This window comes from Scyliorhinus torazame, chromosome 17 (genome assembly GCF_047496885.1).
Source record: "Scyliorhinus torazame isolate Kashiwa2021f chromosome 17, sScyTor2.1, whole genome shotgun sequence".
Taxonomy (NCBI): Eukaryota; Metazoa; Chordata; class Chondrichthyes; order Carcharhiniformes; family Scyliorhinidae; genus Scyliorhinus; species Scyliorhinus torazame.
Window position 1 is genome coordinate 157,099,142 of NC_092723.1, and position 23,738 is coordinate 157,122,879.

The 23,738-nt window shown below is 57.2% G+C and overlaps 1 protein-coding gene across 1 annotated transcript in view; it reads left to right on the top strand.

Moving 5' to 3' along the window:
• coro7 (coronin 7) overlaps positions 1-23,738 on the top strand; it is a 186,517-nt gene that overhangs the window by 37,846 nt on the left and 124,933 nt on the right. The window contains exons 8-9 of the mRNA XM_072481388.1: positions 9,478-9,564; positions 19,057-19,139. Of these exons, the coding sequence (XP_072337489.1) occupies positions 9,478-9,564; positions 19,057-19,139 (170 nt within the window). The remainder of the gene's footprint in view (positions 1-9,477; positions 9,565-19,056; positions 19,140-23,738) is intronic.

Sequence of the window (23,738 nt, forward strand, 5' to 3'; positions counted from 1 at the left end):
GAGATTCCACAAAGTCTTGGGAGTGGAGATTGAAATAAAGCAGAATTAATATTTTGAGCGCAAAGATGGCCAGATTTCCCACCTCTGCAAGGGCTGCTGGCACTGTCTGAATTTGGGACTCTCTCCCTCTTTGTCTTGCACAGGACCTTGTGATCTCCTGAGCTGGTTTCAATCGCCTGATGGGGCCAAAGGGGGGTGTCCAGAGTTGTCTTTCCTTTACTGGCCCAGGATTTTCTCCTCCGAGGAGAGGAGACTGACACACAGGGAGAGGGGAGTGAGGGTGGACTAGAGTCTCTTCAACTGCTTGTCAGTATGTTTATAAGATGGGTTGGAGTCAGTGAGAGTCAGGCTACCTAAAGTTGAACACTGATTTCCGGATGCTGCTGTTGACAGAATCCAGGCCTATTGGAGGGGCCCAACCATATCAAAAGGCTTTTATATAGTTTAATTATGTGGATAATAGCAGATATTGAGTGAAATGGGAGGACAGCAGGTCGTTGTTGCACTCTCTCGGAGGCAGGCCAAAGTTGATATTTTTCCATCTCTGCTGTATTAGTTTAAAGTGACTAAAAGCTGTGCAGCTATTAAATCAGTGCATTAACGGTCAGGGTTAGCTGTAACAGTGGGCTGCACAGTAACATAGTGGTTAGCACTATGTCTTCACAGTGCCAGGGTCCCAGGTTCGATTCCTGGCTTGGGTCACTGTGCGGAGTCTGCACGTTCTCGTGGGTTTCCTCCGGGTGCTCCGGTTTGGATTGGATTGGATTTGTTTATTGTCACGTGTACCGAGGTACAGTGAAAAGTATTTTTCTGCGAGCAGCTCAACAGATCATTAAGTACATGAGAAGAAAAGGGAATACATAATAGGGCAACACAACATATACAGATCATTAAGTACATGAGAAGAAAAGGGAATACATAATAGGGCAACACAACATATACAATGTAACTACAAAAGCACTGGCATCGGATGAAGCATACAGGGTGTAGTGTTAATGAAATCAGTCCATAAGAAGGTCATTTAGGAGTCTGGTAACAGTGGGGAAGAAGCTGTTTTTGAGTCTGTTTCCTCCTACAAGTCCCGAAAGATGTAATGTTAGGTGAATTGGACATTCTGAATTCTCCCTCTGCGTATCCGAACAGGTGCCGGAATGTGGCGACTGGGGGCTTTTCACACTAACTTAATGTAAGCCTACTTGTGACAATAAAGATTATTATTAAAGAAAGAGCCCTTAACTTGTTAATAGTTTGATTGTGAACATACGAATTAGGAGCAGGATGAGTAAACCACTCAGCCCCTCAAGCCTGTCCCACCATTCAATAATATCGTGGCTGATCTCATTTTAACCTCAACTTCACATTCCTGCTTACCACCAATATATTTTCACCCCCTTGCTTATCAAGAATCTATTACTTTTGCCTTAAAGATATTCAAAGACTCTGCCTCGACCACCTTTTGAAGAAGAGAATTCCAAAGTGTCTTCACCCTCTGAGAGGGAACATTTTCCTTAATTTCTATCTTGAATGGGCGACCCTTTTAAACCATGGCCCTAAGAACAACAAAGAACATAGAAAAGTACAGCACAGGAACAGGCCCTTCGGCCCTCCAAGCCTGTGCTGAACATGCTGCCCGTCTAAACTAAAATCTTCTACACTTCCTGGGTCCGTATCCCTCTATTCCCATCCTATTCATGTATTTGTCAAGATGCCCCTTAAATGTCACTATCGTCCCAGCTTCCACCACCTCCTCTGGCAGCGAGTTCCAGGCACCCACTTCCCTCTGTGTAAAAAAAATTTGCCTTGTACGTCTCCTCTAAACCTTGCCCCTCACACCTTAAACCTATGGCCCTTAGTAATTTACCCCTCTACCCTGGGAAAAAGCCTCTGACTATCCACTCTGCCTATGCCCCTCATAATTTTGTAGACCTCTATCAGGTCGCCCCTCAACCTCCGTCGTTCCAGTTAGAACAAACCAAGTTTATTCAACTGCTCCTCATAGCTAATGCCCTCCATACCAGCCAACATCCTGGTAAATCTCTTCTGCACCCTCTCTAAAGCCTCCACATCCTTCTGGTAGTGTGGCGACCAGAATTAAACACTATACTCCAAGTGTGGCCTAACTAAGGTTCTGTACAGCTGCAACATGACTTGCCAATTCTTATACTCAATGCCCCGGCCAATGAAGGCAAGCATGCCGTATGCCTTCTTGACTACCTTCTCCACCTGTGTTGCCCCTTTCGGTGATCTGTGGACCTGTACACCTAGATCTCTCTGACTGTCAATACTCTTGAGGGTTCTACCATTCACTGTATATTCCCTACCTGCATTAGACCTTCCAAAATGCATTACCTCACATTTGTCCGGATTAAACTCCATCTGCCATCTCTCCGCCCAAGTCTCCAAACGATCTAAATCCTGCTGTATCCTCTGACAGTCCTCATCGTTATCCGCAATTATACCAACCTTTGTGCCGTCTGCAAACTTACTAATCAGACCAGTTACATTTTCCTCCAAAACATTTATATATACTACGAACAGCAATAGGTCCCAGCACTGATCCCTGTGGAACACCACTAGTCACAGCCCTCCAATCAGAAAAGCACCTTTCCATTGCTACTCTCTGCCTTCTATGACCTAGCCAGTTCTGTATCCATCTTGCCAGCTCACCCCTGATCCCGTGTGACTTCACCTTTTGTACCAGTCTACCATGAGGGACCTTGTCAAAGGCCTTACTGAAGTCCATATGGACAACATCCACTGCCCTACCTGCATCAATCATCTTTGTGACCTCTTCGAAAAACTCTATCAAGTTAGTGAGACACGACCTCCCCTTCAGAAAACCATGCTGCCTCTCACTAATACGTCCATTTGCTTCCAAGTGGGAGTAGATCCTGTCTCGAACAATTCTCTCCAGTAATTTCCCTACCACTGATGTAAGGCTCACCGGCCTGTAATTCCCTGGATTATCCTTGCTCCCCTTCTTAAACAAAGGAACAACATTGGCTATTCTCCAGTCCTCCGGGGCACCACCTGAAGACAGTGAGGATCCAAAGATTTCTGTCAAGGCCTCAGCAATTTCCTCTCTCGCCTCCTTCAGTATTCTGGGGTAGATCCCATCAGGCCCTGGGGACTTATCTACCTTAATATTTTTCAAGATGCCCAACACCTCGTCTTTTTGGATCTCAATGTGACCCAGGCTATCTACACACCCTTATCCAGACTCAACATCCACCAATTCCTTCTCTTTGGTGAATACTGATGCAAAGTATGCATTTAGTACCTCGCCCATTTCCTCTGGCTCCACACACAGATTCCCTTGCCTGTTGCTCAGTGGGCCAACCCTTTCCCTGGCTACCCGCTTGCTTTTTATGAACGTGTAAAAAGCCTTGGGATTTTCCTTAACCCTATTTGCCAATGACTTTTCGTGACCCCTTTTAGCCCTCCTGACTCCTTGCTTAAGTTCCTTCCTACTTTCCTTATATTCCACGCAGGCTTTGTCTGTTCCCAGCCTTCTAGCCCTGACAAATGCCTCCTTTTTCTTTTTGACGAGGCCTACAATATCTCTCATTATCCAAGGTTCCCGAAATTTGCCGCACAGGAACATGCCGGTCCTGAATTCCTTTCAACTGACATTTGAAAGTCTCCCACTTGTCAGATGTTAATTTACCCTCAAACATCTGCCCCCAATCTAGGTTTTTCAGTTCCCGCCTAATATTGTTATAATTAGCCTTCCCCCAATTTAGCATATTCACCCTATGACCACTCTTATCCTTGTCCACCAGCACTTTAAAACTTACTGAATTGTGGTCACTGTTCCCGAAATGCTCCCCTACTGAAACTTCTACCACCTGGCCGGGCTCATTCCCCAATACCAGGTCCAGTACAGCCCCTTCCCTAGTTGGACGATCTACATATTGTTTTATGAAGCCCTCCTGGATGCTCCTTACAAACTCTGCCCTGTCTAAGCCCCGAGCACCAAGTGAATCCCAGTCAATATTGGGGAAGTTGAGGTCTCCCATCACAACAACCCTGTTGCTTTTACTCCTTTCCAAAATCTGTCTCCCTATCTGCTCCTCTATCTCCCGCTGGCTGTTGGGAGGCCTGTAGTAAACCCCCAACATTGTGACTGCACCCTTCTTATTCCTGATCTCTACCCATATAGCCTTGCTGCCCTCTGAGGTGTCCTTTCGTAGTACAGCTGTGATATTCTCCCTAACCAGTAGTGCAACTCCGTCACCCCTTTTACATCCCCCTCTATCCCGCCTGAAACATCTAACTCCTGGAACGTTTAGCTGCCAATCCTGTCCTTCCCTCAACCAGGTCTCTGTAATGGCAACAACATCATTGTTCCAAGTACTAATCCAAGCTCTTAAGTTCATCTGCCTTACCTGTTATATTTCTTGCATTAAAACATATGCTCTTCAGGCCACCAGACCCACTGTTTTCAGAAACATCTCCCTGTCTGCTCTTCCTCAGAGCCATACTGGCCCTATTCCCTAGTTCTCCCTCAATATTTTCACCTTCTGATCTATTGCTCCGGTACCCATCCCCCTGCCATACTAGTTTAAACCCTCCCGTGTGACACTAGCAAACCTCACGTCCAGGATATTTATGCCTCTCCAGTTTAGATGCAACCCGTCCTTCTTATACAGGTCACAACTGCCCCGGAAGAGCTCCCAGTGTTGCAGATAATGGAAACCCTCCCTCCTACACCAGCTGTTTAGCCACGTGTTTAGCGGCTCTATCTTCCCATTTCTAGCCTCACTGGCACGTGGCACAGGGAGTAATCCTGAGATTACAACCCGAGAGGTCCTGTCTTTTAACTTTCTGCCTAGCTCCCTGAACTCCTGCTGCAGGACCTCATGCCCCTTCCTGCCTATGTCGTTAGTACCAATATGTACAATGACCTCTGCCTGTTTGCCCTCCCCCTTCAGGATGCCCGCTACCCATTCTGAGACATCCTGGACCCTGGCACCAGGGAGGCAACATACCATCCTGGAGTCTCTTTCAAGTCCACAGAAGCGCCTATCCGTGCCCCTGACTATAGAGTCCCCTATGACTATTGCTCTTCTGCGCTTTGACCCTCCCTTCTGAACATCAGAGCCAGCCGTGGTGCCACTGTTCTGGCTGCTGCTGTTTTCTCCTGATAGGCTATTCCCCCCAACAGTGTCCAAAGCGGTATACCTGTTTGAAAGGGGGACAACCACAGGGGATTCCTTCACTGACTACCTGCCCCTACTGGTGGTCACCCATCTCTCTGCCTGCACCTTGTGTGTGACCACGTCTCTATAACTCCTATCTATGACTCTTTCCGGCTAGATTATTCCATGAGAGTAAACATCCTTTCCACATCTGCTCTGTAACTCTCTTCAGGATCTTGTATGTTTCAATCAAGTCGCCTCTTGATCTTATCACCAGCGGATACAAGCCTAACTTGTTCAACCTTTCCTCGTAAGACAACTTGTCCATATCAGGTATTTATCTAGTAAACCTTCTCTGTACTGTTTCTAACACATTTACATTTTTTCCTTAAATAAGGAGACCAGTACTACACAGTACTCCAGATGGGGTCTAACCAATGCCCTGCATAACTGTAGCATAATCTCCCCACTTTTTTATTCGATTCTAGCAATAAACAATAACATTCTTTTTGCTTTGATAATTACTGCAGCATCGACATATTAACATTTCTGATTTGTGCAGGAGGCTATCCAAATCCCTCTGTATCTCAGCTCTGCAATCGCTCACCATTTAGATAATATGCTTTTGTATTTATCCTGCCAAAATGGACTACCTCACATTTTCCCAGGGCAGCAGGGTGGCCAGTGGTTAACACTGCTGCCTCACGGCGGCGAGGACCTGGGTTCGAACCTGCCCCCGGGATACTGTCCGTGTGAAATTTGTACATTCTTCCCGTGTCTACGTGGGTCTCACCCCACAACACGAAAAGATGTGCAAGGTAGGAGGATTGGCCATGCTAAATTTCCCCTTGATTGAAAAAGAAAATTGGTTACTCTAAATTTATAATAAATAAATCACATTTTCCCACATTATACTCCATTTGCTAGATCTTTGCCCACTCGCCTAACCTATCTATAAACAACTTTAGCCTCCTTCTGTCCTCTTCACAACTTATCTTTGTGTAAACAGCAAATTTGGTAACCATATCATTCAAACGTTATATGAATTGTAAAGAGTTGAGGTCAAGCACTGATCCATGAGGCACCACTTGTCCCATTCTGCCAACCAGAAAATGACCCATGCCTATTGTTTCCTATTAGCTAGCCAATCTTCTATTTATGCCATCATGAGCAGAGATGGCATCATGAGCATTTATTTTCCTCTATAACCTTGGATGAAGGGCAGCACGGTGGCACAGTGGTTAGCATTGCTGCCTACGGCGCTGAGGACTCTGGTTCGAATCCCGGCCCTGGGTCACTGTCCGTGTGGAGTTTGCACATTCTCCCCGTGTCTGCGTGGGTTTCAGCCCCACAACCCAAAGATGTGCTGGGTAGGTGGATTGGCCACGCTAAATTGCCCCTTAAATGGAAAAAATAATTGGGTACTCGAAATTCTTTTAAAAACCAAAACCTTGGATGAGGAGCGTTATCAAATGTTTTCAGAAAATCTAAGTACAGTATGTCTACTGGTTTCCCACAGCACCTGTTACTATTTCAAAGTACTCCAAAGAATTTCCCTTTCACAAAACCGTGTTAACTCTGCCAGATTACGTTGAATTTATCTACGTGCTCTGTTAGAATTTCTTGCTCCTAACATTTTTCTATGACTAATGTTAAGCTAACTGGCCTATAGTTTCCTGCTTTCTATCTCCCTCCCTTTTCGAATGAATAGCTAATTGCTTGAGTTTCTTTCAATTCCTGATTTATAACCATTTCTGGTCTGTTACTTGTATCCTCTGTAGTGAAGGCGGATTCAAAATACCAGTTCAATTCATTTGCCATCTCCATATTTTCCATTCGTAACTCCCCAGACTCACTTTCTATTGGACTAACGCTCACTTTAACTCTCTTCTTTTAAAAATATTTGTAGAAACTTACTAACTGTCTTTCTATTTCTAGCTAGCTTTCTCTCGTACTCCAATTTTTCGCTCCTTATTAATCTTTTAGTCATTCTTTGCTGTTCCTTATATTCTATCCAATCTTCTTTCCTGCCACTCAACTTTGTGCAATTAAATGCCTTTTCTTTAAGTTTGATACTGTCTTTAACTTTTTTAGTTAACCATAGATGCTAGAGATGGCATGGTGGCACAGTGGTTAGCACTGCTGCTTAGCGCTAGGGGCCGGGGTTCAATTCCAGCCTTGGGTGACTGTCTGTGTGGAGTTTGCACGTTCTCCCCATGTCTGCGTGGGTTTCCGCCGGGTGCTCTGGTTTCGTCCCACAGTCCAAAGATGAAATGAAAATCACTTATTGTCACAAGTAGGCTTCAAATGAAGTTACTGTGAAAAGCCCCTAGTCGCCACATTCCGGCGCCTGTTCGGGGAGGCTGGTACGGGAATTGAACCGTGCTGCTGGCCTGCCTGGGTCTGCTGTCAAAGCCAGCGATTTAGCCCTGTGCTAAACAGCCCGTGCAAAACAGATGTGCAGGTTAGGTGGATTGGTCATGCTAAATTGCCCCAAAAGGTAAGGTGGGGTTATGAGGATAGGACGGGGGAGTGTGCTTAGTTAGGGTGCCCTTTTGGAGGGTCTAGATGGGCCGAGTGGCCTCCTTCTGCACTGGGGATTCTATGATTCCAGATCCTTCCTTGACATTTTTCTTTCTCGTTGGGACATATTCTGTGTACTCTGAAATATCCCCTTCTGCCAGCTTAATTGCAATGGTTCCATGCTCTCATAATTGCCCTTGTTTAAAATGCTGGTCTTAGACCCACTCTTCTCTCCCTTAAATTGAATATAAAATTCAGTCATATGATCACTCCTACTTGGGGTGCCTTCACCTATGAGGTGATTAGTTAATCCTATTTCATTGCACAGTACCAGGTTGAGTATAGCCTTTTCCCTAGTTGGCTCCAGAACATGCTGATCGAAGAAATGATCCCAAAGACATCCTATGAATTTGCTATCTATGCTACCTTTGCCGATCTGATTATTCTCGTCTGTGTGTCGATTAAAATCCTCCATGATAATTGCTGTACCTTTCTAATAAACTTCCATTTAATCCAATTGTGGAGTACTGGGTGTGTGGTCAATATCACTAGCTTCTATTTTCCTTTACTGTAATCAGGGCTTCACTGGGATAAGGAAAAATAGATGTTGAACTAAAGAAGCATCGATCGAGAGAGACTGAAATCTCAGTAGGAGTGGTGGGTCTTAAGGAAAGAGAGGGAGGGCACAGAGGAGCTTGTTGTGTGCAAAGTTCACAGCAGTGACTACTTCAGAGACCTCATAGACTAAAGTACTTTTGGGCATCCAGTGGTCATGAAGGGTGCTGTACGAACACAACTTTATTTCTTTCTGAAGACAACCCAAACACTGCTTTCTCAGAGGCTGGGGAGTTTGCCTGACAGTTTGTTTATCTCTCACATTCCAAGTAAAATGATCAGCCGGAACAAGTGCACTGGCCTCTCAGTGAGGAACACACTGGCAGCGAAGGATTGGCTGTGCGAATCCTGGCCAGCTATAGTTCCTATTCTACTTTCAGTCCTGTGAACATGTCACCAGTATACCGGTAATGCTCCTGGACCAGTAATCCAGAGGACAAGTTTTTAAATCTCCACCCAGGTAGTTTGTGAACTTGAATCCTGTTTAAAACATTAGCCAGTGAAAAGCTGATATATAAAGTGACTGTGAAGCTGTCAGATTGTTGTAAAAAGCCATCTGGTTCATTTGGGGAATGAAACTTGCCATCAATCTGAGCCCCACATGGTTGAACTCTTAGCTGCTCTCCAAATAACCCCGCAAGTCACTTAGTTCAGAGGGACTAGGGATGGGTAACAAAATGATCACCTTGTCTGTGATGCCAGATTCTGAGAATCAATTTAAAAAATGAAGACTTGTGGGATAAGGAAAAGATCTAAATTCTGAAGGGCCTTCTCTAGCTGATTGGATTGGGAAAGGTGACAATTTTATGGGGACTTTTGCAGCCAGTTTGAGTGGGGGAAGGGCCCTGCTCTCTCCATCCAGCTGATCTGACTGTTTGTCTTTTCTAAGATAATCTGCCGGGCATGATCAGATTGTGTCTGCTCTGTCACAGTAAACATTTGTACAAGTGCAGATAGCAAAATGGCTGCTTTTCTTTGGCCTAGGATCAGTCAGTGTGGGCTGCGCTTGATGTTACTGTTGGGTAATTATTGAAAACAGCAGGTAGCAGATATGGTGCAGCAAGCATCAGCTGCATAACAGGTGGGTGGGAGGAGAGTGGAGACTGGGACGCTGGGGTCTGGGATACTGGGGAAGGACATGAGTTGTTTCCCCAATTGTTGGGTTGAGTGAGAGATTAAAATGTTCTTTCCTTTTCAGAGTGTTGAAGGCCATGACAACATCAAGGATTCCCGGCTGATCTGGCTTAATACATCAGATATTGTCCTGTCGACTGGGTTTAGCCAGGTAACATTCACTGCTCCTGTAATGGATTCAGTACACAAGTGCTTCTCCACATAACCAAGCTCTGACTGTACAGCAGACAGCAGCAGCTTTCGAGGTGCAAGGGATTTCATTGGTGCAATAAACTACCTCACTGCAGTCTCGCACTGTTTCACAGAATCATAGAATGCAGTGCAGAGGGCGTGCCACAACACTGTGGGACAGGCAGTGCAGAGGGCGTGCCACAACACTGCGGTACAGGCAGTGCAGAGGGCGCGCCGCAACACTGCGGTACAGGCAGTGCAGAGGGCGTGCCACAACACTGCGGTACAGGCAGTGCAGAGGGCGCGCCGCAACACTGCGGCAGGCACGCCGCAACACGGTGGGACAGGCTGTCCGGAGGGTGCGCCGCAACACAGTGGGACGGGCAGTGCGGAGGGCGCACCGCAACACGGATACGGGCAGTGCGGAGGGCGCGCCCCAACGCAGTTGGTCGGGCAGTGCGGAGGGCGCACCGCAACACAGTGGGACGGGCAATGCAGAGGGCACGCCGCAACACCGGGATGGGCAATGCGGAGGGCGCACCGCAACACAGCGATACGGGCAGTGTGGAGGGCACCCTCCAACACCGGGACGGGCAATGCGGAGGGCACGACGCAACACAGCGGGACAGGCAATGCGGAGGGGACACCGCAACACAGCGGGACGGGCAATGCGGAGGGGACACCGCAACACAGCGGGACGGGCAATGCGGAGGGGACACCGCAACACAGCGGGACAGGCAATGCGGAGGGGACACCGCAACACAGCGGGGCGGGCAATGCAGAGGGCACGCCGCAACACAGCGGGACAGGCAATGCGGAGGGGACACCGCAACACAGCGGGACAGGCAATGCGGAGGGGACACCGCAACACAGCGGGGCGGGCAATGCAGAGGGCACGCCGCAACACAGCGGGACAGGCAATGCGGAGGGGACACCGCAACACAGCGGGACGGGCAATGTGGAGGGTGCGCCGCAACACAGCGGGACGTGCAATGCGGAGGGCGCGCGCAATACAGCGGGACGTGCAATGCGGAGGGCGCGCCGCAACACAGCGGGACGGGCAATGCGGAGGGGACACCGCAACACAGCGGGACAGGCAATGCGGAGGGGACACCGCAACACAGCGGGGCGGGCAATGCAGAGGGCACGCCGCAACACAGCGGGACAGGCAATGCGGAGGGGACACCGCAACACAGCGGGACGTGCAATGCGGAGGGCGCGCGCAATACAGCGGGACGTGCAATGCGGAGGGCGCGCCGCAACACAGCGGGACGGGCAATGCGGAGGGCGCGCCGCAACACAGCGGGACGGGCAATGCGGAGGGCGCGCCGCAACACAGCGGGACGGGCAATGCGGAGGGCGCGCCGCTACACAGCGGGATGGACAGTGTGGAGGGCGCGCCGCAACGCAGCGATACGAGCAGTGCGGAGGGCGCGCCGCTACACAGCGGGATGGACAGTGCGGAGGGTGCACCGCAACACAGCGGGACGGGCAATGCGGAGGGCGCGCCGCAACGCAGCGATACGAGCAGTGCGGAGGGCGCGCCGCTACACAGCGGGATGGACAGTGCGGAGGGTGCACCGCAACACAGCGGGACGGGCAATGCGGAGGGCGCGCCGCAACGCAGCGATACGAGCAGTGCGGAGGGCGCGCCGCTACACAGCGGGATGGACAGTGCGGAGGGTGCACCGCAACACAGCGGGACGGGCAATGCGGAGGGCGCGCCGCTACACAGCGGGATGGACAGCCTGGAGGGCGCGCCGCAACGCAGCGATACGAGCAGTGCGGAGGGCGCGCCGCTACACAGCGGGATGGACAGTGCGGAGGGTGCACCGCAACACAGCGGGACGGGCAATGTGGAGGGTGCACCGCTACACAGAGATACGAGCAGTGCGGAGGGCGCGCAGCTACACAGCGGGATGGACAGTGTGGAGGGCGCGCCGCAACGCAGTGGGACGGGCAGTGTGGAGGGTGCACCGCAACGCAGTGGGACGGGCAATGCGGAGGGCGCGCCGCAACACTGCGGAGGGTGCGCCGCAACACTGCGTCGGGCGCGCCGCAACAGGGCGGGACGGGCAGTGCGGAGGGCGTGCTGCTACAGGGCAGGACGGGCAGTGCGGTGGGACGAGCAGTGCGGTGGGCGAGCCGCAGCGCGGCGATACGGGCCGGCGGGCAGTGCGGTGGGTGCGGCGGGACGGGAATTGCGGAGGGGGCGCCACAACTCGACGGGACGGGCCGTGAGGAGGGCACGGTGGGACGGGCAGTGTGGAGGGCGTGCCGCAGTGCGGAGGGTGCGGCGGGACGGGCAGTGCGGAGGGTGCGCCACAACTCGACGGGACGGGCCGTGAGGAGGGCACGGTGGGACGGGCAGTGTGGAGGGCGTGCCGCAGTGCGGAGGGCGCGGCGGGACGGGCAGTGCGGAGGGGGCGCCGCAACGCGGCGGGACGGGCAGTGCGGAGGGGGCGCCGCAACGCGGCGGGACGGGCAGTGTGGAGGGGGCGCCGCAGTGCGGAGGGCGCGGCGGGACGGGCAGTGCGGAGGGGGCGCCGCAACGCAGCGGGACGGGCAGTGTGGAGGGCGTGCCGCAGTGCGGAGGGCGCGGCGGGACGGGCAGTGCGGAGGGGGCGCCGCAACGCGGCGGGACGGGCAGTGCGGAGGGGGCGCCGCAACGCGGCGGGACGGGCAGTGCGGAGGGGGCGCCGCAACGCGGCGGGACGGGCAGTGCGGAGGGGGCGCCGCCACGCGGCGGGACGGGCAGTGCGGAGGGGGCGCCGCCACGCGGCGGGACGGGCAGTGCGAAGGGGGGGCCGCAACGCGGCGGGACGGGCAGTGTGGAGGGGCGCCGCAGTGCGGAGGGCGCGGCGGGACGGGCAGTGCGGAGGGGGCGCCGCAACGCAGCGGGACGGGCAGTGTGGAGGGCGTGCCGCAGTGCGGAGGGCGCGGCGGGACGGGCAGTGCGGAGGGGGCGCCGCAACGCGGCGGGACGGGCAGTGCGGAGGGGGCGCCGCAACGCGGCAGGACGGGCAGTGCGAAGGGGGGGCCGCCACGCGGCGGGACGGGCAGTGCGGAGGGGGCGCCGCCACGCGGCGGGACGGGCATTGCGGAGGGGGCGCCGCAACGCAGCGGGACGGGCAGTGCGAAGGGGGCGCCGCAACGCGGTGGGACGGGCAGTGCGGATGGCGCGCCGCAGCGTGGCGATACGGGCAGTGCGGAGGGGGCGCCGCAACGCGGCGGGGCGGAGGGGGCGCCGCCACGCGGCGGGACGGGCAGTGCGGAGGGGGCGCCGCCACGTGGCGGGACAATAGTGCGGAGGGGGCGCCGCCACGAGGCGGGACGGGCAGTGCGGAGGGGGCGCCGCCACGCGGCGGGACGGGCAGTGCGGAGGGGGCGCCGCCACGCGGCGGGACGGGCAGTGCGGAGGGGGCGCCGCCACGCGGCGGGACGGGCAGTGCGGAGGGGGCGCCGCCACGCGGCGGGACGGGCATTGCGGAGGGGGCGCCGCAACGCAGCGGGACGGGCAGTGCGGAGGGCGCGCCGCAGCGTGGCGATACGGGCAGTGCGGAGGGGGCGCCGCAACGCGGCGATACGGGCAGTGCGGAGGGGGCGCCGCAACGCGCCGTGACGGGCAGTGCGGAGGGGGCGCCGCAACGCGGCGGGACGGGCAGTGCGGATGGGGCGCCGCAACGCGGCGGGACGGGCAGTGCGGAGGGGGCGCCGCAACGCGGCGGGACGGGCAGTGCGGAGGGGGCGCCGCCACGCGGCGGGACGGGCAGTGCGGAGGGGGCGCCGCCACGCGGCGGGACGGGCAGTGCGGAGGGGGCGCCGCCACGCGGCGGGACGGGCAGTGCGGAGGGGGCGCCGCCACGCGGCGGGACGGGCATTGCGGAGGGGGCGCCGCCACGCGGCGGGACGGGCATTGCGGAGGGGGCGCCGCAACGCAGCGGGACGGGCAGTGCGGAGGGGGCGGCGGGACGGGCAGTGCTGAGGGCGCGCCGCAACGCGGCGATACGGGCAGTGCGGAGGGGGCGCCGCAACGCGCCGTGACGGGCAGTGCGGAGGGGGCGCCGCAACGCGGCGATACGGGCAGTGCGGAGGGGGCGCCGCAACGCGCCGTGACGGGCAGTGCGGAGGGGGCGCCGCAACGCGGCGGGACGGGCAGTGCGGATGGGGCGCCGCAACGCGGCGGGACGGGCAGTGCGTAGAGGGTGCCGCAACGCGGCGGGACGGGCAGTGCGGAGGGAGCACCGCAACGCGGCGGGACGGGCAGTGCGGAGGGGGCGCCGCCACACGGCGGGACGGGCAGTGCGGAGGGAGCGCCGCCACGCGGCGGGACGGGCAGTGCGGAGGGGGCGCCGCTACGCGGCGGGACGGGCAGTGCGTAGGGGGCGCCGCCACGCGGCGGGACGGGCAGTGCGGAGGGGGCGCCGCCACGCGGCGGGACGGGCATTGCGGAGGGGGCGCCGCAACGCAGCGGGACGGGCAGTGCTGAGGGCGCGCCGCAGCGTGGCGATACGGGCAGTGCGGAGGGGGCGCCGCAACGCGGCGATACGGGCAGTGTGGAGGGGGCGCCGCAACGCGCCGTGACGGGCAGTGCGGAGGGGGCGCCGCAACGCGGCGGGACGGGCAGTGCGGAGGGGGCGCCGCAACGCGGCGGGACGGGCAGTGCGTAGAGGGTGCCGCAACGCGGCGGGACGGGCAGTGCGGAGGGAGCACCGCAACGCGGCGGGACGGGCAGTGCGGAGAGGGCGGCGCAACGCAGCGGGACGGGCAGTGTGGAGAGGGTGCCGCAACGCGGAGAGGGCGCCGCAACGCGGCGGGACGGGCAGTGCGGAGGGAGTCCCGCAATGCGGCGGGACGGGCAGTGCGGAGGGAGTCCCGCAATGCGGCGGGACGGGCTGTGCGGAGGGGGCGCCGCAACGCGACGGGACGGGCAGTGCGGAGGGAGTCCCGCAATGCGGCGGGACGGGCTGTGCGGAGGGGGCGCCGCAACGCGACGGGACGGGCAGTGCGGAGGGAGTCCCGCAATGCGGCGGGACGGGCTGTGCGGAGGGGGCGCCGCAACGCGGCGGGACGGGCAGTGCGGAGGGAGTCCCGCAATGCGGCGGGACGGGCTGTGCGGAGGGGGCGCCGCAACGCGACGGGACGGGCAGTGCGGAGGGCGCGCCGCAACAGGGCGCGACGGGCATTGCGGAGGGCGCGACGGGCAGTGCGGAGGGCACGCCGCAACAGGGCGGGACGGGCAGTGCGGAGGGAGCGGCGGGACGGGCAGTGCGGAGGGCGCGCCGCAGCGTGGCGATACGGGCAGTGCGGAGGGGGCGCCGCCACGCGGCGGGACGGGCAGTGCGGAGGTGGCGCCGCCACGCGGCGGGACGGGCAGTGCGGAGGGGGCGCCGCCACGCGGCGGGACGGGCAGTGCGGAGGGGGCGCCGCCACGCGGCGGGACGGGCAGTGCGGAGGGGGCGCCGCCACGCGGCGGGACGGGCAGTGCGGAGGGGCGCCGCCACGCGGCGGGACGGGCAGTGCGGAGGGGGCGCCGCCACGCGGCGGTACGGGCAGTGCGGAGGGGGCGCCGCCACGCGGCGGGACGGGCAGTGCGGAGGGGCGCCGCCACGCGGCGGGACGGGCAGTGCGGAGGGGCGCCGCCACGCGGCGGGACGGGCAGTGCGGAGGGGGCGCCGCCACGCGGCGGGAGGGGCAGTGCGGAGGGGGCGCCGCCACGCCGCCGGGACGGGCATTGCGGAGGGGGCGCCGCAACGCAGCGGGACGGGCAGTGCAGAGGGGGGCGCCGCAACGCGGCGGGACGGGCAGTGCGGAGGGGGCGCCGCAACGCGGCGGGACGGGCAGTGCGGAGGGGGGCGCCGCAACGCGGCGGGACGGGCAGTGCGGAGGGAGCGCCGCCACGCGGCAGGACGGGCAGTGCGGAGGGGGCGCCGCAACGCAGCGGGACGGGCAGTGCGGAGGGGGCGGCGGGACGGGCAGTGCGGAGGGGGCGCCGCCACGCGGCGGGACGGGCAGTGCGGAGGGGGCGCCACCACGCGGCGGGACGGGCAGTGCGGAGGGGGCGCCGCAACGCGGCGGGACGGGCAGTGCGGAGGGGGCGCCGCAACGCGGCGGGACGGGCAGTGCGGAGGGGGCGCCGCAACGCGGCGGGACGGGCAGTGCGGAGGGGGCGCCGCAACGCTGCGGGACGGGCAGTGCGGAGGGGGCGCCGCAACGCGGCGGGACGGGCAGTGCGGAGGGGGCCCCGCAACGCTGCGGGACGGGCAGTGCGGAGGGGGCGCCGCAACGCGGCGGGACGGGCAGTGCGGAGGGGGCGCCGCAACGCGGCGGGACGGGCAGTGCGGAGGGGGCGCCGCCACGCGGCGGGACGGGCAGTGCGGAGGGGGCGCCGCCACGCGGCGGGACGGGCAGTGCGGAGGGGGCGCCGCCACGCGGCGGGACGGGCAGTGCGGAGGGGGCGCCGCCACGCGGCGGGACGGCCAGTGCGGAGGGGGCGCCGCCACGCGGCGGGATGGCCATTGCGGAGGGGGCGCCGCAACGCAGCGGGACGGGCAGTGCGAAGAGGGCGCCGCGGCTGGACGGGCAGTGCAGAGGGGGCGCCGCAACGCGGCGGGACGGGCAGTGCGGTGGGGGGGGCGCCGCAACGCGGCGGGACGGGCAGTGCGGAGGGGGCGCCGTAGCGCGGCGGGACGGGCATTGCGGAGGGGGCGCCGCAGTGCGGCGTGACGGGCAGTGCGGTGGGGGCGCCGCAGCGCGGCGGGACGGGCAGTGCGGAGGGCGCGCCGCAGCGCGGCGATACGGGCAGTGCGGAGAGGGCGCCGCAACGCGGCGGGACGGGCAGTGCGGAGGGGGTGCCGCCACGCGGCGTGACGGGCATTGTGGAGGGGGCGCCGCAACGCGCGGGACGGGCAGTGCGGAGGGGGCGCCGCAGCGTGGCGATACGGGCAGTGCGGAGTGGGCGCCGCAACGCGGCGGGACGGGCAGTGTGGAGAGGGCGCCGCAACGCGGCGGGACGGGCAGTGCGGAGAGGGCGCCGCAACGCGGCGGGACGGGCAGTGCGGAGAGGGCGCCGCAACGTGGCGGGACGGGCAGTGCGGAGAGGGCGGCGCAACGCAGCGGGACGGGCAGTGCGGAGAGGGTGCCGCAACGCGGCGGGACGGGCAGTGCGGAGGGAGTCCCGCAATGCGGCGGGACGGGCAGTGCGGAGGGAGTCCCGCAATGCGGCGGGACGGGCTGTGCGGAGGGGGCGCCACGACGGGACGGGCAGTGCGGAGGGGCGCCGCAACAGGGCGTGACGGGCAGTGCGGAGGGCGCGCCGCGGGACGGGCAGTGCGGATGGCGCGCCGCAACGCGGCGGGACGGGCAGTGCGGAGGGCGCGCCGCAACAGGGCGGCACGGGCAGTGCGGAGGGCGTGCCGCAACAGGGCGGGACGGGCAGTGCGGAGGGCGTGCCGCAACAGGGCGGGACGGGCAGTGCGGAGGGCGTGCCGCAACAGGGCGGGACGGGCAGTGCGGAGGGCGTGCCGCAACAGGGCGGCACGGGCAGTGCGGAGGGCGTGCCGCAACAGGGCGGGACGGGCAGTGCGGAGGGCGCGCCGCAACAGGGCGGGACGGGCAGTGCGGAGGGCGTGCCGCAACAGGGCGGGACGGGCAGTGCGGAGGGCGTGCCGCAACAGGGCGGGACGGGCAGTGCGGAGGGCGTGCCGCAACAGGGCGGGACAGGCAATGCGGAGGGCGTGCCGCAACAGGGCGGGACGGGCAGTGCGGAGGGCGTGCCGCAACAGGGCGGGACGGGCAGTGCGGAGGGCGCGCCGCAACAGGGCGGGACGGGCAATGCGGAGGGCGTGCCGCAACAGGGCGGGACGGGCAGTGCGGAGGGCGTGCCGCAACAGGGCGGGACGGGCAGTGCGGAGGGCGCGCCGCAACAGGGCGGGACAGGCAATGCGGAGGGCGCGCCGCAACAGGGCGGGACGGGCAGTGCGGAGGGCGTGCCGCAACAGGGCGGGACGGGCAATGCGGAGGGCGCGCCGCAACAGGGCGGGACGGGCAGTGCGGAGGGCGTGCCGCAACAGGGCGGGACGGGCAATGCGGAGGGCGCGCCGCAACAGGGCGGGACGGGCAGTGCGGAGGGCGTGCCGCAACAGGGCGGGACGGGCAATGCGGAGGGCGCGCCGCAACAGGGCGGGACGGGCAGTGCGGAGGGCGTGCCGCAACAGGGCGGCACGGGCAGTGCGGAGGGCGTGCCGCAACAGGGCGGGACGGGCAATGCGGAGGGCGCGCCGCAACAGGGCGGGACGGGCAATGCGGAGGGCGCGCCGCAACAGGGCGGGACGGGCAATGCGGACGGCGCGCCGCAACACAGCGAGACTGGCAGTGCGGCTGTTGGAGGGCAATACAAAAAGCGCTGGACTTTTGAGGTGCCATGTTTTGGCTGTGATGCCTAACCAAAGACCTATCTGCATTCTCAGGTTGAAATGAGATATCCCACAAAGAAGAACTGGGGTGTTCTCTCCAGTGTCCAGCTCAATATGTATTCCTCAGCCAACAGATTTTCTGGTCATCGTCACATTTTTGTGTGATCTTGCTGTGTGCAGATTGCCTGTCAGGTTTTCTGCTGTACAACAGTTACTACACTTGCAAAAAGTACAGGCTGTGAATTGCTTTGGAATATTCTGAGATTATGAAAAGTGTGACATAAATGGAAACTAGCCATCAAAATGTCCAGGCATGATCTAAAGGGTCATTGTGCTTGACTGCTTACCTCGCTTCAGCTCTGCCCACGCCCAGGAACCCCTGGTGAGGAAGCCCCAGTGACTGTTGGTACACTTGAGTCCTTCCGCCACCAATGGGTGATGTGGGGGTGGGTGGCTGCCATATGTTAGCAACCCGGGAATGTCATTTTAATTTGTTTTTTAAGGTTGCTTTAAAGTTTTGGTTTGTTTTTGTTCGTGGTTTTGTCCCCTTCAAATGGGGTACATAATTGCTGAAGGTATTTTCATAAGAAGTATAAATGGAAACTCCTTGTGTTGCTGCACGTCAATCCCCAATCTTCGGCCTTACTGATCGAGTCAGCAATACTACATCTCAAAACGAGCAGATAAGTCGTGTACTTGTCTATATGTTGCTTCCTATTGCCCAGCTCCTGTGTGCACATACCATATCCCACACCCAAGTAAGCAAACTGTATGTGAACAATCACCTTGTGCCTGCATTGTGTGACACGATTGAGGGATTTCTGGATTGAGCAGCCTGCCTGGGGAGGTGCAGGGGTGGTTGAATGGGGCATGGGCTTTGTTGGGATCCTAGATCCACTCTGAAGCCAACCTCCCGTCGCCCCAGAATTCTGGAAGGATCTGTATCCAGTGTTCCTCCTCTTATCCCTGTTTGTTCAGGCAGTGCTGCAGTGCGAGACACTAAGTCCCCTGCTTCTCATGGTGGTTACTGATAGCCCCTTCTCTGTTATCACTTTCAGATGCGGGAGCGACAAGCCAGACTGTGGGACACACGCCAGTTCACCACTCCTGTTAACACTTTCACACTTGATACAGCGCAAAGGTGAGTGCAAAAACATGTATCACGGCCCAGTCATAGTGTAATGGATGTGACCCATCAGGATGCATGTGACGTTGCACATCCTGGAGTTAGTTATATAGTTGCAAAATGTTTCCCTCAGTTAAGAGGTTCCAGGCTGCCTCCCTGGACCATGCTAATTGGGAGGTTCAGGGCTCCGTCCCTGGGCAATGCTGAATTGGGAGGTTCAGGGCTCCGTCCCTGGGCAATGCTGAATTGGGAGGTTCTGGGCTCCGTCCCTGGGCAATGGTGAATTGGGAGGTTCTGGGCTCCGTCCCTGGGCAATGCTGAATTGGGAGGTTCTGGGCTCCGTCCCTGGGCAATGTTGAATTGGGAGGTTCTGGGCTCCGTCCCTGGGCAATGTTGAATTGGGAGGTTCTGGGCTCCGTCCCTGGACAATGCTGAATTGGGAGGTTCTGGGCTCCGTCCCTGGGCAATGTTGAATTGGGAGGTTCTGGGCTCCATCCCTGAGCTGTGCTGAATTGGGAGGTACAAGGCTCCGTCCCTGGGCTGTGCTATGCTGTGGGGGTTCCAGGCTGTGTCACTGAGCTGTGCTGAATTGGGAGGTTCCAAGCTCTGTCCCTGGGCCGTGCTGAGCTCGGAGGTTCCAGGCTCCGTCCCTGGACTCTGCTGAGTTGGTGGGGGGGTTCCGGGCTCCGTACCTGGGTTGTGCTGAGCTGGGGGGTGTCTGGGCTCCGTCTCTGGGTTGTGCTGAGCTGGCGGGGTTCGGGGCTCCGTCCCTGGGCCTTGCTGAGCTGGGAGGTTCTGGGCTCCGTCCCTGGGCTGTGCTGAGCTGGGGGGGGGCGGGAGGCGATGGTTCCGGGCTCCGCCCCTGGGCTGTGCTGAGCTTTGGGGGGGTTCCAGGCTCCGTCCCTGGACCGTGCTGAGCTTTGGGGGGTTCCAGGATCTGTCCCTGGACCGTGCTGAGCTGGGGGGAGTTCTGGGCTGCGTCCCTGGGCCGTGCTGAGCTGTGAAGCTCCAGTCTCCGTCCTTGGGCCGTGCTGAGCCCAAGGTGTCCGGGCTCTGTCCCTGGGCTGAGCGGGGGGTGGGGGGGCTCAGATGGGAGGTTCAAGCCAGAGTGGCAATTGAGGGCTCAGAAATTGACCTCTGATGGTGGGTTCAGAATGCGGTTTTGATCCAGATTCATTGCAATGGTGAGATTGGGACGAGAACCATCTAAATTAGGCTGTTGTAAATTAACGCCTCATGTTGCTGTGGACCGATTAGAATCGGAAGCATATGACCCAACCACTGGGTTATGGTCAGAAGATTTGAGCATGGGGGCGGCACGGTGGCGCAGTGCTTAGCACTGCTGCCTCATGGCACCGAGGCCCTGGGTTCAATCCCGGTTCCAGGTCACTGTCTGTGTGGAATTTGCACACGCTAAATTGCCCCTTAATTGGCAAAAAAAAAATTAATTGGATCATTTAAATTTAAAGTTGGAGAGTGCATATATTTGGGAACTTTAATTAAACATGAAAACGATTTCAGTTTTTGAATGGCGAAACGTTGAGCAACATTAGGCTCAAACATTAGCCAGAAACCTGATCCTGGCTTAAACTATGAGAGCACCCTCTGTCTCGGCTTCTCTTCATACACAGGCCAGTACTAATTATTTTGTGTAACAGAAGCCTAAGCTTGCATAGACACACTGGGCCGAATGGTCTTTGGTGCTGTAAGATTCTATAATACAAACTGACAAATAAATTCCACCACCCCCTCTACGACTTCCCTGGCTACGGTTTAGAATTAATTTTGCTTGTTTTTGCAGGAGTTTCAAGCCATCGTGTTTGTTTTTAAAAAAAATTCTATCAGCTATAAAAATGAAAGAAATATTACATTATCTCAGCTGGTAAAACTGCGACTTGTTTATATCTTGATAATGAATATTTAGAGTGAAAACATTGATTTCCTTTGGTTTCAGATATGATAACAACAGAATGAGAGATAGCAGCTTCAACATTAAATTTGTTCCTGCTTTCCCTGCTCCTGTCTCTCTCCCCCACTTATCCATTCCCATTTTTCTCTCACTCTGTGCCTTCCTCTCTCTTTCTCTCTCTCTGCCCTCCTCTCTCTCTCTCTCTTTCCCTCTCCCCCCTCGTCACTTCTCCTTCACCCTGTGTTAAGTGAGTCCCAATTTGCTGCCTTGGTTCATGCGTTTTGTGAATCTTGGATAGACAAACAATGGTCCATTCCTACAGTGTGGTCTCTCACTACAGAAATAACAGGTCAGAAAAAAGGGAAAATGGCCATGCAATTCCACTGAAACCCGTAATGTTAGGTTGCTAATTACCTCTTCAATAATTCAAATGAACAGGTCTTGGAAATTGTGCTTGTTGGTGAATCAATCTCCTTCAAACTCTGGATTAAACACAAAGGTACCTTGCACAGTTTGGCCACATTTCAAATATTTCATGTTCTTCAATAAAAACAAAATATATCTGAGTTTAAACAATCATCAGCAAACGGAGTTTTCTTTACAAAAAGGAAAGAAGTATTGGGCTCATTTCAAAAGCTTCCAATAAAATGAAAGTGTAGGTAGAAATATCACACATTCAACATTCTTCGCACATTAACACAGATGCACGCTGCCTCAGTTGGTATTCCTTTTGTCTCTGAATCAAAAGTTTCTAATTGGGTGAGAAGTTAGACAGCAGGCCAGTCTGCCGTCTGGGACGTGTGTAAAAGAAAACTACGTCTATTGAACGAAGAAGTACAAAGAGAGAGACTAGTGTCCTGGCCAACGTTACTGCTTCAACAAGACCTCCAAACACATGATCTGTACACTTATCTCCTTGGATTTTTTTTAAATTTGAAAGTACTCAATTCTTTTTTTTTTTTGCAATGAAGGGGCAATATAGCGTGGGCAATATAGCATGGGCAATATAGCGTGGCCAAACCACCTCCCCTGCACATTTGTGGGTTGTGGGTGTGAGACTGACGCCGACACGGGGAGAATGTGTAAACTCCACACAGACAGTGACCCAGGGCCGGGATTGAACCCGGGTCCTCAGTGCTGTGAGGCAGCAGTGCTAACCACTGGGCTGCCGTGGCGCCCTTCATCTTACTGTTTTTGACAACTTGTGCACAAAATGGCGGTCAGTCGTGCTTGTCCTTCAGAGTACCACATTGCATTTGGCATGCTTTAATATGTTTGAGAGACTCGGTGAATGCTAATATTTCTTTATGGCATCGGAATCATGGCCTGCTTGTCACTAATCCACGGAGTGTAACCTGCTTCAGTTCTGCCACTGACTGCTATATTGCAAGATCATCTCTAACTCTGCTATGTATCAGCTAAAGAAGCTAAAACAAATGGGATCGCAATTCTGTTTAAGAAGTTTCTATACTCTCATTTCTTCCATAAGAGAGTTTCCTCAAACACACCACAGCAAAGAATTCTTACTTGGGGAGTATTAAATGTGGAAACATTTCTTGTTCTTCACACCTACCCTGAGTATTCTTCAAAATTTCGAAGCAAATCTTTGAAACAACAAAATTGCAGTTCGCTTCGCTTTAATTATTGACATTTTAAAAGCTCCTGTGACATTGGGATAGAGAAATCAGGTGTGCAGCCTGGGGTCAAATCAAGACCAGTTGTAATTGGACAATGACCTCTATGTAAGCAAAAGAATGCTTCATTTCAACAACCGATTCATTTCCAGGTGCGGGACACAAAGAGCGAACATGCAGCAGAGCAGAGAGTGACTATATTTTTTTAATGGTTTTTTTTTTCCGATAAGGGGCAATTTAGCTTGGCCAGTCCACCTAGCCTGCACATCTTTGAGTTGCGGGGGTGAGACCCACGCAGGCACGGGGTGAATGCAAACTTTGGTGGCACAGTGGTTAGCACTGCTGCCTCACGGCACTGAGGACCCGGGTTCGATCCCAGCCCTGTCACTGTCCGTATGGAGTTTGCACATTCTCCCCACTGTTTGCGTGGGTCTCACCCCCACAACCCAAAGATGTGCAGGGTAGGTGGATTGGCTGCACTAAATTGCCCCTTAATTTGGGGGGGGGGCGCGGGGGGGAGAATTGGGTACTTAAATTTTTTTTTTAAAGTTTGCGAACTCAACACAGACAGTGACCCAGGGCTGGATCAAACCCAGGTCCTCAGCGCCATGTGGCAGCAGTGCTAACCACTGCCCTACCATGCTGCCAGAGTGACTATGTCTAAGACCCAAACTATGGATTTCCTTCCCTTAACCCCTCAGACTCTCTAACTCTTCCCCTTAAAGATGCTCCTTAAACCAATCCCTTTGACTAAGCTTTTGGCCACTGTACTAATGTCTCTTCCAATGGCTTTGTGTCAGATTCTGATTGAAATGTCTACCCCTGGGCAGCACGGTGACGCAGTAGTTAGTCTTTTTCGAGAAGCACCTTGGGACACTTTGTTAATATCAATGAAAGTGTTGTTGTGAGTATCATGCACCCTTGTAGTAGATTGCAAATCTGCTCACCCACCAGAATTTACCAAGTATAAAATAGCCAGAGATGATTGCCCAATTGTCTGACTGCTAAAGGCCACAGGCTTGTGCTGTGGCAGCTGGATTGAGCTGGTTAAATAATCTAATTACTAATCTC